This window comes from Nycticebus coucang, chromosome 8 (genome assembly GCF_027406575.1).
Source record: "Nycticebus coucang isolate mNycCou1 chromosome 8, mNycCou1.pri, whole genome shotgun sequence".
Lineage (NCBI taxonomy): Eukaryota > Metazoa > Chordata > Mammalia > Primates > Lorisidae > Nycticebus > Nycticebus coucang.
Genome location: NC_069787.1, coordinates 92,662,283 through 92,679,426, shown reverse-complemented (window position 1 = coordinate 92,679,426; position 17,144 = coordinate 92,662,283). Strand labels below are relative to the sequence as shown.

Genomic DNA, 17,144 nt, shown 5'->3' with positions numbered 1-17,144 from the left:
ATGCTGGCTGTTTTTGATGTTGTTAGTAGAGACGGGGTCTTACTCTGGCTCACTGCTGTTACATACAGGTCTCGAACCTCTGAGCTCAGGCAATCCACCCGCCTCGGCCTCCCACAGCCCTGGGACTATAGACGTGAGCCACCACGCCCGGCCTACTATTCATTCTTTAATTCATTTCCTCTGGAACCCAAATTGTCTTTACTTTATTGCACCAAATGGAGGGAGACAAAAACTCTAATCAAGCTCCTTATCTGTTATTAAATAAGATGATGACTATAATATTGGTTTAAGCAGTAATTAATTTAAATTCCCTGTTGGGAATTTTAAATGATCTTTGCTTTGAATTTTTTAATCACCCTTGTGCTTTTGTGTAAAAAGCTAACTTACTGAACTATTCAGGGTCATTTTTGCTTTAATAATGCTCTTCTTTATTTCTTTTCTCTGTCCCGTGTCAGTCCTTAGATCACAAAGTCCACTAATCCAAACAGCATTTACCTGTTTTTAAAATAAATTATGTGTTTTGATTTTGCAGATGAGCAAGATGAAGAAACAGTGACAACAGGAGGAAAGGTAATGATTTAGCTCGACCTGGTATAAGAGAACTTGTGTACCGTGCGGTAGAAACACTTAATTGGAAATAGCCTCAGTAATCTTCTATTTTAAAACCTTCTTGATTTTCGAATTTTCTTTTTAATGCTTCCCCAAATACTTCTCTTCTTTGGTTTCCAAATTTTGTGAGAGGAAGTTTCTGTTTTCCTGGGTAGTATAACTCATATACTGCAATTTCTGGTTTCATATTCCCCTGGTAGCATGTTAATAACCAGAGCTTACCATAGTGTCCTGTTATCCTACCATGCAGATGAGCAGGGACCATGGCATGCCTAGATTTTCTCATTGCCTTTTCTGTTGGTACAGCCTAATCCATGACTGATAAATTGTTTGAATTATGCCCTGGAACTTTCTTGGGGCATATAGTCAGATACTTCCTGCTTTTATTAGTTCTGCTGTAAAGATGTCAATTATTATGTTGTTGGAAGGTGTTAGATTTAAGATAGGATTTTACTTTTTTATAAATAAATGGCCCATGTTTTTATCCATGCTTTCACATTTGTGTTAATAAGTGTAATTTACCTCAATCATCTGTTTTTGTTTATTTATTTATTTATTTATTTTTGAGACAGAGTCTCAAGCTATTGCCCTGGGTAGAGCGCCATAGCATCACAGCTCATAGCAACCTCCAACTCTTAGGCTCAAGCAATTCTCCTGCCTCTGCCTCCCAAGTAGCTGGGACTACAGGCACCCACCACAATGCCCGGCTATTTTTTGGTTGCAGGAATCATTGTTGTTTGGCGGGTCTGGGCTGGATTTTAACCCACCAGCTCAGTTGTATGTGGCTGGCGCCTTAGCCACTTGAGCCACAGGTGCCGAGCCTGTTTTTATTTAAAATTTTTTTTTGGAAATGAGGTCTTGCTCTTTCCCAGGCTGGTCTCAAGGAATCCTTCCACCCAGGCCTCTCATAGTGCTGGGATTACAGGCATAAGCCATTGTACACTCCCCTATCCTCATTCCCCCCCACATATGGGATCACAGGCATAAGCCATTGTACGCTCCCCTACCCATCCCCCCACATATACTTGAAATAACTTCCTTATTAATTTGCTGAAAATAGATCTTTTAATTCATTGAGATAAGGAAATGCCCCACATTGGCATTTATCATTTATTATTTTATATACATTCAAGGAACATATTCACAATAGGATAAGAATTTTAACAAACTCTTATGTATATGGCTTATCACCTGTCAATTATTCTTAAATTCTTCTTTAGTCAAAAAGCTGCTTATTAATGAACATTACATTTGTACATAGATGTCATTATTCAGTGTAAATAGAGACCAAAATAGAAAATAAAAATAATTTACTTCTAAGATTTTGTTTTAATGTTAGGGACAGGAGGTGTTAAACCATGTAGAAGCCTATTATATAACTTAAATGTTAATGGCTTCTCTGATACCCTGTCTCACAATTTCATTCTGCTTGTTTCCCAATTGAGATTATTAAACCTTAAGGCTGGGCGGTGCCTGTGGCTCAGTGAGCAGGGCGCCGGCCCCATATACCGAGGGTGGTGGGTTCAAACCTGGCCCTGGCCAAACTGCAACAAAAAAAATAGCCGGGCGTTGCGGCGGGCGCCTGTAGTCCCAGCTACTCTGGAGGCTGAGGCAGGAGAATCGCTTAAGCCCAGGAGTTGGAGGTTGCTGTGAGCTGTGTGATGCCACAGTGCTCTACCAAGGGTGATAAAGTGAAACTCTGTCTCTACAAAAAAAAAAAAAAAAAGAAACCTTAAGGCTGTTGGCCTTTTTTAATTGTAATGCAGGCCTCTTCCTATATTTCTTGAATAAAGGAATTTTTATGTGTGTTCTAATTGATTTGTAAAGCTTTCCCCTCATAAATAGATTAATATAAAACCAAAATAAAGACTTTAGTCCTGAGGATATTTGGAAATAAAACTTGTTACCTTTGTAGTCATTATTATTGCATTTGTACTCTACATCATTTAAGTCATAACCAGGGGTCTCTGAGCTTTTGGTGCTTCAGCTATTTTCTTTTTTTGTTGATTTTATAGAAACTGCTATCTTAAGCTTCTAGGTAGTAACCCTAATCTTCACCTCGAATAATGTAACATTGGAAATTGCGATTGAATTAAGTAAAAGGAAGAAATTAAACTATATTAGCAAAACAAGGATTTTTGGTGGAATCTTTTTCAAAACCTCTAACCCATAATCAGGTAAAAATCAGAAATAATTTAAGTAGTAAGAGATTGAGAGTAAGTCTTCTAACTGGACTTTGTTGTTTTACATCCTGTTATAAATTATTATTTCTTTTGTTGTTTTTTTAGAGACAGACTCCCACTATATTGCCATGGTGTTTCAGCTCACAGCAACCAACTCCTGGGCTTAAGCAATTCTGTTGCCTCACCCTCCCAAGTAGCTGGGACTACAGGTGCCCGCTAGAACGCCCAGCTATTTTTTTGTTGCAGTTTGGCCGGGGCCGGGTTCAAACCCACTGCCCTCGCTATATGGTCCGGCACCCTACCCGCTGAGCCACAGGGGCCGCCCTAAATTATTATTTCTGTGCATTATTTTTTCATCCAGGAATAGACGATAAGTAGTATCCCCTGTTAATAATTTAAAAGTTGTGAAGAATAGGCTCGGCGCCTATAGTTCAGGGGCTAGGGTGCTGGCCATATACACCTGGGTTGGCAGGTTTCAACTCTCCTGAAAGCATCAATGATAACAACAACAACAAATAGCTGGGTGTTGTGGCAGGTGCCTGTAGTCCCAGCTACTCAGAGGGCTGCTCCTAAGAGTGGGAGGTTGTTGTGATGCCATAGTACTCTACCGAGGACAACATGGTGAAACACTGTCTCCAAAAAAAAAAAAAATTGTAAAAAATAAATGAGATAAGGCATATATCGATATTACCAGTGCTCCATATTTGGGGGCAGGGAAAGTCTAACTATTCCTTGTTAGTGTCATCTTGTCAGCTCCTTAAAAATACCTTGAGAATTAATAATTTAGGTTTGTGACCTGGGATTAGGTAAAACTGGACAAGTAAACAAATTATTGTGGAAGGTTATTTGGGCTTTGAGTACCTGATTATAGAAACAGGCTTTCTTCAGTTAACTTCTTTTTAATTTTGTTGTGAGACTTGCCTTCTGAATTGATTTCCTCATTTGTATGAAGGAGCAATAAAATCTGTTTTCTGACCACTTTGTACCTAAAAAAGTATAAAAAGTTGTTTTACTTGAAATTTGTTTTCCTGGTCCTTGACATTGAATCTGGCAGCTTCAGTTTATTGACCTAAATAGCAGAATTCTGAGAGATGTTATGTGTATCTCTGTAGTTCTCTCATTCTTAGAACTTTGTCTTCTTTTCTTTAGGAAGATGAAGATCCTAGCAAAGGTGATCAGAGTCGGTCAGTTGACCCTAGTGAAGATAATGTGACAGAGCAGACCAATCACATCATTATTCCTAGCTACGCATCATGGTTTGATTATAATTGGTAAGTGGGCTACTTCATCTGTAAGCAAGGTACTGCTGAGTGGGAGAACTTTAATATTTGGAATGTGTTTTTTAAAACAAGTTAGAGAGGGCGGCGCCTGTGGCTCAGTGAGTAGGGCGCCGGCCCCATATGCCGAGGGTGGCGGGTTCGGACCCAGCCCCGGCCAAACGGCAACCAAAAAATAGCCGGGCGTTGTGGCGGGCGCCTGTAGTCCCGGCTGCTCGGGAGGCTGAGGCAAGAGAATCGCGTAAGCCCAAGAGTTAGAGGTTGCTGTGAGCTGTGTGATGCCACGGCACTCTACCGAGGGCGGTACAGTGAGACTCTGTCTCTACAAAAAAAAAAAAAATAAAAAAATAAAAATAAAAAAACAAGTTAGGGATTGACACTTGATTGGGATATTATTTAGGGTAGTGAAATTATGTAAGCTTGAACCTAACTCATTTAGTATGAGCTAGAATCAGACAGACAAATAAATGCTTCAGTATTTAATAATTATAAAATATTGATATTCATTATATGATTTGAAAATGTTAAATACAGGCTGGGCACAGTGGCTCACCCCTGTAATCTTAACACTTGGGGAGGCCAAGGTTAAGGAGGATTGCTTGAGGCAAGGAATTCAAGAGTAGCCTGTCCAAGAGCAAAACCTGTCTCTAGAAAAATGAGCCTGTATGATGGCCCATGCCTGTAGTTGCAGCTACTTGGGAGAAAGCTGAGGCAGGAGTGTCCCTTAAGCCAAGAGTTTGGGGTTTCTGTGAGCTATAATGACACCATTGCCCTAAAGGCTAGGCGAAAGAGACTTTGCTTCCAAAATAAAAAAAGTTAAATACAGTACTCCTCTCTTATCTGCATTTTCACCTTCTCAGTTTCAATTACATGATGTCAACTATGACCTGAAAGTAATAAATGTAAAAATTCCAAAAATAACTCATAAGTTTTAAATTGTGTCCATTCTGAGTAGCAAGATTTCATCTCTTAACTGTCCTGCAAGTGATATGAATCATCTTTTAATCCAGCATCATCCATGCTGTTAGTCACTTAGTAGCTGTCTTGTTATCTGATTGACTATTATGGTATCATAGTGCTGTGTTCAAGTAACACTTATTTTACTTACTAATGGGCCCAAGACATAAAAGGAGTAATAATGGCATTTCGAATATGTCAAATAGAAGCAGTAGAGTACTTCTTCTAGGTGAGAGTTTTGGACTTAAAAGAATGAGAATGTATCCTGAGTTTGCTTAAGATGTATAGTAAAAATTCTATGAAATTATGAATATGTTGTCACTGTTCTATTTTATTATTAGTTATCATTAATCTCTTACTGTGCCTAATTATAAATTAAACATTTTCATGGAAATGTATGTATAGGGAAAAAACATGGGTGTATGTGGTTTAGTACTCTCTGTAGTTTGAGGCATCCATTGGAGGTTTTAGAACGTATGTGCCATGGATAAGGAGGCACTACTGTATATAAATGAAAAAATTCAGGCTTGGTGTCCGTGACACAGTAGTTACAGCGCCGACCACATATACCGAGGCTGGTGGGTTCGGACTCAGCCTGGACCAGCTAAACAACAATGGCAACTGCAACAAAAAATAGCCAGGCATTGTGGCACCTACCTGTAGTCCCAGCTTCCTGGGAGACTGAGGCAAGAGAATTACTTAAGTCCAAGAGTTTGAGGTTGCTGTGAGCTGTAATGCCACAGCACTCTACTGAGGGCAACTCTGTTTAAAAAAAAGAAAGAAGACCAGAAAAAATTCTCACTACCCAAGAGTTGCCTCACTTTAATAGGATAATTTTTACATCAGGAGGCTTTTGAAGTACAAACAGTGGCATATAAAAATCTTTAGGCACAAAAATACTATGTATCACCTTCCTTTTTGTTAACTTATAAGGACTGGGGCAATCTTGGAGCATGATTGAATATAACATGTCCTAGGTATCTCATTTACTGATTACTTATGAGGTATAACTATTTCATATTATGCTCATTGTTGTTCTTTTATTTTTAAAATTTTATTCATTCATTTTGAGACAGAGTCTTGCTCTGTTGCTTTGGCTGAAGTGCAGTGGCATCATAGTTCACTACAACTTTAAATTCCTGGGTTCAAGCAGGTCTCCTGTGTTAGCCTGCAAAGTTGCTGGGACTACAGCCATGAACAACTATGCCTAATTAATTTTTCTTTCTTTCTTTTTTTTTTTAAGAGACAGAGTTTCACTTTGCTGCCCTTGGTAGAGTTCTGTAGCATCACAGCTCACAGCAACCTCCAGCTCTTGGGCTTAGACGATTCTCTTGCCTCAGCCTCCTGAGTAGCTGGGACTACAGGCACCTGCCACAATGCCCGGCCATTTTTCTGTTGCAGTTGTCATTGTTGCTTAGGTGGCTCAGGCTGGGTTTGAACCCACCAGCCTCGGTATATGTGGCTGGTGCTGTAACCACTGTGCTAGGGGTGCCAAGCCAATTTTTATGTATTTTTAATGTATCCTTTTGTCGACTTATCTCATTTTTCCTTTCATTAAATAAATATTAATTAACATATGACATGCAAATAGTTTCCAGTAAATTGCTTTTTAAAGGTACAGTTTACAGGTTGGGTGCCGAAGGCTCATGCCTGTAATTCTAGCACTCTAGGAGGCCCATGTGGGTGGATTGCTTGAGTCCTGGAGTTGGAGACAACCCTGAGCAAGAGGGAGACCCTGTCTCTAAAAGTAGAAAAATTTCTACCTTTCTACTTCTAAAGGTAGAAAAATTACCCGGGCATTTTGGCAGTCACCAATATATTCTCCTAGCTATTTGGGAGGCTGAGCAAGCAAGATCGCTTGAGCCCAAGAGTTGAGGTTACTGTGAGCTATGACACCATAGCACTCTATCCAGGGCAAGAGAGTGAGATTCTGTTTCAAAAAAAAAAAAAAAGAGAGAGAAAGGAAGAAAAAAGGATATAGTTTACAGAAACACTTTCATTTGCTTGATTACTTTTGCTTGTCACAGTGGGTGGTGTTAGATTGATAGGGTAGGTATTATTATCCCATAGTTTATAGATGGGATAATAGACAATTTAGTTGAAATGTTCTAGAGTATCAGACTTGATAATTGAAAGAACTCAAGTTTTCTGATTTTTATATACTGCACCCCTTTCCTGTGTTTATGCTTCCTGTCTATGGTTCATTCTCAGAACCTAAAGAAAAAAATTGAGATTCTTATGTATTTTCTTCTTGGTAAATAAAAAAATGTTTTTTTGGTGGACTTTTCCTAACCTGTAACAATGAAAACAATGAGTTATTTGGGAATTACACAATTATTGCTTACACCTATTCTTTTTATAGTAAAACTTTGAAAGTAATTATACATATATCTATTAATTCATCTTAGAAATTGTCTTTGTAGAATTTTTCAGGTAATTCATTGTACTTAGAATATTTGACTGTATGGATCCAGTTTAAATGTTAATAAATAATAAAAGAATGAATAGTTTTAGTTATATTTATTCATAGACCATTGATTTGCTCTTTCCTGTGAAACTAGTACTTAAAAATGTTGTATCTCTGGATAGCCATGGAGAAACTAAAATGCTATCAGGAGGAAACAATGATTAGTGTTAGTGTCAAAAGTTTGTGCTAGGTTGTATAGGTGATGCATTAGGCCTGAACATTTTTAGTAAACTGTGTAGTGCTTATGACTTGTTACATTTTAGAAAATTATCAGTGTTTTTATAAAATGTTAAATTTAGTTCTGTCATCTTATTAAGACAGTTGATTACCAAAATTAAAAAATTTTATTGTAGTATTTCTGGACAAAGAAACATTGATATTAAGAGCCTAAGAAACTGATCACTAGAAATTTATTGTCCTATGGCTGGTTCTTTTTCCTTTTTCTTTCTTTCTTTTTTTTTGAGACTGTCACTTTGTTGCCCTTGGTAGAGTGCTGTGGTATCACAGCTCACAGCAACCTCCAACTCTTGGGCTTAAGCTATTCTCTTGCCTCAGCCTCCCGAGTAGCTGGGACTACAGGTGCCCACCACAACGCCTAGCTGTTTTTTTGTTGCAGTTTGGCCAGGGCTGGGTTTGAACCCACCACCCTCAGTACATGGGCCCGGTGCTCTACTCACTGAGCCACAGGCACCACCCACCTTCCTGCTATTTTTTGTTGCAGTTTGGCCGGGTTTGAACCTGCCACCCTTGTTATATGGGCTGGCGCCCTGCTCAGTGAGCCACAGGCACCGCCTGAAGATGAGCTTAAATTTAAAGATTTTCTTTTTCAAGGAAGACTCCTAATCCTCTTTTTCTTTCCTTTCAGTATTCATGTGATTGAACGACGTGCTCTTCCTGAGTTCTTCAATGGAAAAAACAAATCCAAGACTCCAGAAATGTGAGACCAGTGTTTTAGATATTTGCCTGTGGATATCGGGTTTTTAATGCATGCATCTGAGTTTATTGTTGCTGATTGTTGAAAATTTACAAATACCATACTCGGTTTAGAACAAAGTTTGTGTTACACAGCATTCCTTGCCTTACAGTAAATTATGTCTAATTCTTGAAATCACAAGATTGAATTCAGAGTAGGAGCGGTGGCTCATGCTTATAATCACAATGACTTTGAAGGCCGAAGCAGGATCATTGTTTGAGGCCAGGAGTTTGAGACCAGCTTGGGCGACACAGAAAGACACCATCTCTATAAAAAAATTATCAATTAGCCATGTGTGGTAGTACTTGCCTGTAGTCCCAGCAACTTGGGAGGCTGAGGCAAGAGAATCACTTGAGCCCAAGAGTTTGAAGCTGTGGTGAAATATGATCACACTACTGCACTTTTTTTTTTTTGAGATAGAGTCTCAGTTGGTCACCCTTGGTAGAGTGCCGTGGCACCTTAGCTTACAGCAACTTCAAACTCTTGGGTTCAAGTGATTCTCTTGCCTCAGCCTCCCAGGTAGCTGGGACTACAGGCACTCATTACAGCGCCTGGCTATTTTTAGAGGGGGGTCTTAACTCTTGCTCAGGCTGGTTTCGAGCAAGCAGGCAATCCACCTGCCTTGGCCTCCTAGAGTACTAGGATTACAGGTGTGAGCCACCGTGCTCAGCCAACACTACTGCACTCTTGCCTGTTGAGAGAGTGAGACCCAGTCTCTGGGAAAAGAGAAAAAAGATTAAATTCACTAATAGATAATCACTAAAATGAATTTGGGTTTCTCCTAAGAGCTTTCAACTAGTATGTCCATATTTTAATGGACTGTGTGTCTATTTTGTGTATAATAATCCAGGAGGAAGTAGAATTTTTAGCTTCTGTCCTTTATAAATGACTACTAATTAAAAGATTGCTAAATATGCGATAGGTACATGTAAATTAAGCTAAATTACATAAAGTATTGTCCTTTTACATTGGCTTAAAAAAATCTATTTTTTTCAAACCAATTTTTAAAATGTTTTAAACCAATGAATGTTTCAAACCAATCTTGTCTTTCTTTGGTGATCTGTCAATGTATGCGTCTGTTTCTAAAGAAATCAACAGTATAATAACTATAAATACCCTTCCCTATGTTGTCTTCCTGGTATTAGTCTGTCACATATTACTGCACAAAAAGATGTTTAAGCTGTTAGGGAAGGAGTAACTTTTGTAATTTTCTACATAAAACACATGGCATTACATGAATAATTGAGTAATAAATATTTTGTGGAGTTGTTTGTTCCCTGGCAGTTTGAGATTCTAAGTTTAAGTAACATCTAAGTCAAAGATCATTTCAGCCTTCCCATAACAAAGCTGTAAGGAATCTCTTAAAAGAGAGTCACCAAAACAAAAAACAAAAGCAGAGTCACAGATTGGGAATAAAAAACCCTGGTAGTTTTTTTTTACCTTTTCAGACATGTGTTATTCTTCCATCTAATTTGTCTTTGTTAGAATTTGTGAATACTCGTAGTTTAGGGTAGTTTTCTGTTTACCAGCACAGTTTAGGCCATTTCACTCTTTAAATTTACCTTTCAGTCTTCATTTATCCACCTGTGTTTATTGAGGAGCCTTTTTGAGCAGTGCACTTTTACTGCTATAATGTAGCTGACTTCCAGTTACCTGTTTTATTTATGTGCCAGGAACTGTTGGAATCCCGTTTATAATCCTTTGCAGTATTTTGTGGGAGAAATTCAGGGATACATTGTGGAATCTGCTGTGACCCACAGTCTCAGTTTTTCTCTTCTTCTTCTTCTTTTTTTTTTTTTTTTTTACTTTTGATATATTTAAGTGACACTGTATTCACACACATATATATTAAAGCTCATTATACACTGGGAAAGGTTTATAAGAAAGGGTTTTTTTTTTTTTTTTGGTTGTTTTTGTTGTAGGGGAAATTAATGTGCTACCGTTTCTTTTAAAATAATTTTCTTAAGTAAAGATATGCTTTCATGACAGTAGAAAATAAATCGATTCAGGACGGCACCTGTGGCTCAGTTGGTAAGGTGCCGGCCCCATATACTGAGGGTGGCGGGTTCAAACCGGCCCCGGCCAAACTGCAACAAAAAAATAGCCGATGTTGTGGTGGGCACCTGTAGTCCCAGCTACTTGGGAGGCTGAGGCAAGAGAATCGCTTAAGCCCAAGAGTTGGAGGTTGCTGTGAGCTATGTGATGCCATGGCACTCTACCTAGGGCCATAAAGTGAAACTCTGTCTCTACAAAAAAAAAAAAGAAAAGAAAAGAAATCAATTCACTTACCTACCAAAGAAATAAAATATTGATGTTACCTCTTAAGTTAAACATACCTGGCAATTCTTAACTACTTTCCAAAAAGACTAAGGAGCGAGTTAAAAAAATGAGGATTTTCCATCTTCCAAATGATCAGGCAGAAAATACAACCCGTCATCTACAGAATTAGTAATAGCAAATGCCTATGCTTTTCCATAGTAGGTACTGTACATAATTTACACACCACAATTCCACTTTTAACCAATAAATGAGTTCCATTTAACCATTATAAACAATTAGGTCATGCCTACTATTCTTTTTAATGGTTTTAGGCAAGTAATTGCAGATATAACAATATAAATGCTGATTTCCTAGCTGTGACAACTGCTAAAGAGTTTTCAGAACTACATTAGATGCTAATGATAGACCTACAGAGGCTAATTTTAAAGTGCCTATCAGGGCATAATAAATCCTGCAGAAGCCTCAGCCTCTGCAATATCATCACAGGTTAATAGCTTCATAAATCATAAACATTAATATGGGACAATCTAAGTAAACTCTTCAGGTGGCATCCAGTTTCTTATAGGCTTCTTCAATGAGCGTTAACATGTTCTTAATCTGGGAGGAATTATGAAGCACATCCAAGTCCTTTAGAAGAGCATTCTTGTTTGGAATTAGTGTCAAAATTTCTTTCTGAAGTGGGGGTGCTTTGAGACTTTTCTGAGAAAGTTCTGGAAGAGAGAGCACACTACTACTATCCACTTGAAGCACTGGTTTTAGTGTCTTTTCTTCCTCTTCTACCTCACTTTCCAGAATTTCAATTTTGTTTCTTAGGCTCTGAATATCCTCAGTCATCAATTCTGCAGTCTCTACCATTCTTTCTATTTCTTCCTGCAATAATGCCAGACCTTCATTATTAGCTTTGTCTCATGCCCTTTCCACATCCATTAGACTTGACACAGGAGTTAAATCCTTCAACTTTTCAGGAGGGACTTTCAGGGTTTCACAAAGTTGTAGCAATCTTTTTTTCAGTAAGTTGAGATGATACTGTATTTCTTCTTTTTCTCGACTACTATTACTCAAAATTGTTATTATTACTGATTCCATTATTGTTTGCAAATGCTCTCTGCTACTCTTTGAAAGTGGTTGCCGGGTTTTCCTTTTGTTGGGTGCTATCTTTATCTGTTTCATATTAGTATGCTTTGTTTGTCCTTCAGAAGACAGATGGTTTGGATGATTTTTATTTCTTTTTCCTGTGTTTCTAACCTTTTTTCTCTGACAATTCTTCATCCTCATCGGTTTTTCTTTTTGAATTTCTTTTTAACTGTTGAGACTTTTTCTTGGAAACATGTGGTTTACCAGGCATCTTGATCACTGATTTCTCAGGAACCCTTCTGGGAGCCACACTCAGGATAATTCGTGCCCAAACAATCCTCTTCTTTTTTTGTATGTTCTTATTTCTCCATTTGGCCTCAAAGGTTCCACTTGTTGCCCAGCTATGATCCCTCTAAAAGAACTGCTGTGAGAAGGTCTGTAGCTATTGGCAGAACCAAGTCCACATGTTTCTACAGAGACGATATAAATGAGAGGCATCAGAGGTTGTGAGTGAAGATTCTGCACGTGCCGCACAGCTGTTGTTAGATTCTGGCTCTGCCACTTACCAGCCCTTTGGTTTAGGATTAGTTCTCTAAAGGACTCTGTTCTTCAGATTCTTCATCTTTAGGGAGAAAATCTATTGATTTTACCTTATATTGAGAATTTAGGACTAATTGAGTTACTTCAGTTGGTGGTTAGGACAGTTTTCCTGGCACACAGTAAAGGTTTGATTCATGGTAGTAAGGGAGATAATGTCATCGTGTGTTAGTTGCAAATTCAGCAAGCAGCCTCTTCCGTGATCAAGTTTGTATTTTTATGTTGTTTCACATTGATGTCATCTATTCCATTTTACCTGTTACATGTTATAGTAATAGTTATTTTGTATATATATTAGGGGTTCTGAATTGACCCTTAAGTTGAATTACTCACTATGGTACTGCTACATTGCTGTTATTTATTGAAGTATTTTAATACTTTATTGTGAGGAGTCTGGAGTTTCTTGACTCCTGTGATTTACACCATTTATGAAAGGGCACGAGTTCATCTTCTGAATTTTATCTTGCTTTTTTAGATACTTGGCATATCGAAATTTTATGATTGACACGTATCGTCTTAACCCCCAAGAGTACTTAACCAGCACTGCTTGTCGGAGGAACTTGACTGGAGATGTGTGTGCTGTGATGAGGTAAAACTTTTGACTTATTCTTTTTTATTGTTTTTTTTTTTTTGAGATAGAGTCACACTGTGTTGCCCTCAGTAGAGTGCTGTGGTGTCACAGCTCACAGCAACCTCTAACTCTTGGGCTTAAGTGATTCTCTTGCCTCAGCTTCCCAAGTAGGTGGGACTACAGGCACCCGCCACAATGCCCTGCTGTTTTTTGATTGTAGTTTTTTACTGTTTGGCTGGCCCCAGCTGGGTTTGAACCTGCCACCTCCATTGTATGTGGCTGATGCCCTAGCTGCTGAGCTACAGGTGTTGAGCCTGACTTTTTCTCAAGAAATTTCACTCTGGGTGTATACTGATGCATCGCTAATCTAATGTTTGATTGTTTAAAGTGGATAAAATGGCCGGGCACGGTGGCTCAAAACTGTAATCCTAGCACTCTGGGAGGCCAAGGCCGAGGCGGGTCGATTGCCCTGAGCTCATAGGTTTAAGACCAGCTTGAGCCAGAGGGAGACCCTATCTCTAAAAATAGCCGGGTGTTGGGCGGCGCCTATGGCTCAGTAGGTAAGGCACCGGCCCCATATACTGAGGGTGGTGGGTTCAAACCTGGCCCTGGCCAAACTGCAACCAAAAAATAGCCGGGCGTTGTGGCGGGTGCCTATAGTCCCAGCTACTCAGGAGGCTGAGGCAAGAGAATCGCCTTAAGCCCAGGAGTTGGAGGTTGCTGTGAGCTGTGTGAGGCCACGGCACTCTACCGAGGGCCAGAAGGTGAGACTCTGTCTCTATAAAAAAAAAAAAATAGCCAGGTGTTGGGGTGAGTGCCTGTAGTCCCAGCTACTTGGGAGGCTGTGGCAAGAGAATCACTTGAACCCAAGAGTTGAAGGTTGCTGTGAGTTAGGATGCCATGGCACTCTACCAAGGGTGACAAAGTGAGACTCTGTCTCACAAAAAAAAAAAAATAATAAAGTGGATAAAATGTTTGAATCTTAAGCATTTCATTTAGAGATTAAAGATTTTAAATATTGTTTTTTAGATTTTACAGTTTATATCTTTATTTTTGTAGTGAAATAATAAAATGACCAGGGATGGATGGGCAGAGGAATTGGATCTGTTCCCTAGATCTGTCTAAATAAAAAACTCAAAAGGTGTATTTTCCTCTGTTAATTAGATCTATATGTCATTTCTTTTATGGAGTAACTAAATGAGCATTTGTTCTCTTATTTCTGTGTTTTGAACTGTTAAGGTTTGTACTAGGTTTTGAGGTGCTATGTTATCAACATTTTTAGGGGCTTGTAGAAATTATCCCTCAGCTGACAAACATGTGGACTTGTTTTTTTCTTTTTGTTATTAAAATGTGATGATGGTTATAGCCTAAATGAGGTTGATTCTCTAGATTTTAACGTTCAGAACTTTATTCTTTAGGGTTCATGCCTTTTTAGAGCAATGGGGACTTGTTAATTACCAAGTCGATCCAGAAAGTAGACCCATGGCAATGGGACCTCCTCCTACTCCTCATTTTAATGTACTAGCTGATACCCCCTCCGGGCTTGTGCCACTGCATCTTCGGTCACCTCAGGTAAAATAATGCTTTGTTTTCTTTGGGCCTGGATAGTAAAAGACAACTGCTTTCAGCATTTTTATTCTTTTTTTTTTTAAAAGACAGAGTCTCAAGCTGTCACCCTGGGTAGAGTACCGTGGCATCATACCTTACAGCAACCTCAAACTCTTGAGCTCAAGCGGTCCTCTTGCCTCAGATTTTGTATTTTTAGTAGAGATAGGGTCTCGCTTTTACCCAGGCTAGTCTCGAACTCCTGAGCTCAAGCATTCTACCCACCTCGGCCTCCCAGGGTGGTAGTATTATAAGTGTGAGCCACTGCATCAGGCGAGCATTTCTGTTCAGGAATAATCATTATTGCAGTGAAATAGTACCATGTTTATGTGTGTGTATGTTTTCGTCTAATGTTTTAGTACATAAGGAATATATGGTGTTTAAGTTAATGCTGCTCAATTGGTCGCATGACTTTTTTCCTTACCAAATTACAGGTTTACGTTCATGCTGAATTCCCTTTATTCTTCTGCCATCAAAGGTATAATAAGCAGATAATACAAATTTTCTTCCCTTTTCTCAGTCTGTGTCCTAGAAATGTAAATAAAAAAAATCTTCATAACTTAAACGATTTGGCAAGTGATATACGCATTACTGCACAAATAACTATTTCAAATAATTTACACATATTATATCAGACTAACATGAACCTAATTTATAAATTTCTCTCCATTGTGGAATAGAAAATTATATTAAAGAAAATTACTTATCTTTTCTATAACTTAAAGGGGCACTGGGCAGTGCCTGTGGCTCAGTGAGTAGGGCGCCAGCCCCATATACTGAGGGTGGTGGGTTCAAACCCAGCCCCAGCCAAACTGCAACAAAAAACAGCCGGGTGTTGTGGCAGCCACCTGTAGTCCCAGGTACTTGGAATGCTGAGGCAAGAGAATCGCCTAAGCCCAGGAGTTGGAGGTTGCTGTGAGCTGTGACACCACAGCACTCTACCAAGGGCCATAAAATGAGACTCTGTCTCTTAAAAAAAAAAAAAAAAAACTTAAAGGGGCACTAAAAATGTTTCTTGTTATGTTGAACTTTTGTTAGAAGTATAGTGGGAAGTTGTGGGTATTATTTTTTTGTAGCAAAGCCACAATGAGTACCTTTTAATTAATTTGTTTGTTTATTTTTGAGACAGAGTCTCACTCTTGTTGCCCTGGGTAGAGTGCCATGGTATCCAACCTCAAACTCTTGGGATCAGGAGCTTCCTAAGTAGCTGAGACAATAGGAACCTGCCACAACCCTCGGCCTTTTTTTTTTTTTTTTCGTTTTTAGAGAGGAGGTGTTGCTCTTGTTCAGGCTAGTCTCAAACTCCTAAGGTCAAGTGATCTACCCACCTTGGCCTCTCAGAGTACTGGGATTGATTGCAGCCTTGAGCTACCTTGCCTGACTCCCACCAAGAGTACTTTAAAGTGCCAGTATTAAACAACTTTTTTTTTTAAATTTACCCTTTTGACTTTGAAGATGTTAATACAGCTCTTTATCATTTATCTGGCTTACAGGTTCCTGCTGCTCAACAGATGTTAAATTTTCCTGAAAAGAACAAGGAAAAACCTATTGATTTGCAGAACTTTGGTCTCCGTACTGACATTTACTCCAAGAAAACATTAGCAAAGGTAAGGATTTTTTTCCTAAATATAAGCCTACAGTCCAGCATGCCCTCTTTGTCCTTCTAATATGTGTCATATTCTATAAAAAAGGTATTTTACTTACTATAGTACACAGAACTGAGCTTTCTCTTTATTATATATTGAGACAGAGTTTTACTCTATCACCCTGGGTAGAGTGCCATGGCATAAAATAATTTCTTACCTTACCTTTTTTCCGCATGTGTGGTTGGTAAAGAGATATATACTTATTTTTTTATTTTTTTGAGACAGAGTCTCATTATGTCCTCAGTAGAGTGCTGTGGTGTCACAGCTCACAGCAACCTCAAACTCTCGGGCTTAAAAGTGATTCTCTTGCCTCAGCCTCCTAAGTAGCTGGGACTACAAGCACCCACCACAAGGCCTGGCTGTTTTTTTGGTCATAGTTGTCATTGCTTGGCAGGCCCAGGTGGGTTTCAAATCCACCAGCCTCAGTATATGTGGCTGGCGCTGTAGCCACTGAGCTACAGGCGCCAAGTCAGTAAAGAGATATTTTAAATGTAACTATTCTTTCTTTCTTTTTTTGGAGACAGAGTTTTACTTTGTCGCCCTCGGTAGAGTGCTGTGGTGTCACAGCTCACAGCAGCCTCCCAAGTAGCTGGGGGCTACAGGCGCCCACCACAACACCTGGCTGTTTTTTGTTGCAGTTTGGCTGGGGCCAGGTTCGAACCCATCACCATCGGAATATGGGGCCAGCGCCCTACCCACTGAACCACAGGCGCCGCCCAAATGTAACTATTAATAATATATTAAAGGAAATAGAGTGGGAAGTGGAGAATTTGAACAGAGAATCGGAATATATAAAAATAATGATTAATATTCTAGAATTGAGAAATATACCTGAAATTTACTCAGTGGGTAGTTTTTTTTTTTTTTTTTTGAGACAAAGCCTCAAGCTGTTGCCCTGGGTAGAA

General features: G+C 39.0%; 1 protein-coding gene and 1 pseudogene across 2 annotated transcripts in view; one reads left to right on the top strand and one right to left on the bottom strand.

Annotated features, from left to right (window-relative positions):
* The window catches only part of SMARCC1 (SWI/SNF related, matrix associated, actin dependent regulator of chromatin subfamily c member 1), a 216,417-nt gene that overhangs the window by 100,022 nt on the left and 99,251 nt on the right, over positions 1–17,144 (top strand). For both annotated transcript variants that reach the window (XM_053600509.1, XM_053600510.1), the window contains exons 13-18: positions 533–570; positions 3,942–4,063; positions 8,359–8,430; positions 12,893–13,006; positions 14,407–14,560; positions 16,087–16,200. In XM_053600509.1, the coding sequence (XP_053456484.1) occupies positions 533–570; positions 3,942–4,063; positions 8,359–8,430; positions 12,893–13,006; positions 14,407–14,560; positions 16,087–16,200 (614 nt within the window). The remainder of the gene's footprint in view (positions 1–532; positions 571–3,941; positions 4,064–8,358; positions 8,431–12,892; positions 13,007–14,406; positions 14,561–16,086; positions 16,201–17,144) is intronic.
* LOC128592534 (centromere protein Q-like) lies at positions 11,287–12,091 on the bottom strand (annotated as a pseudogene).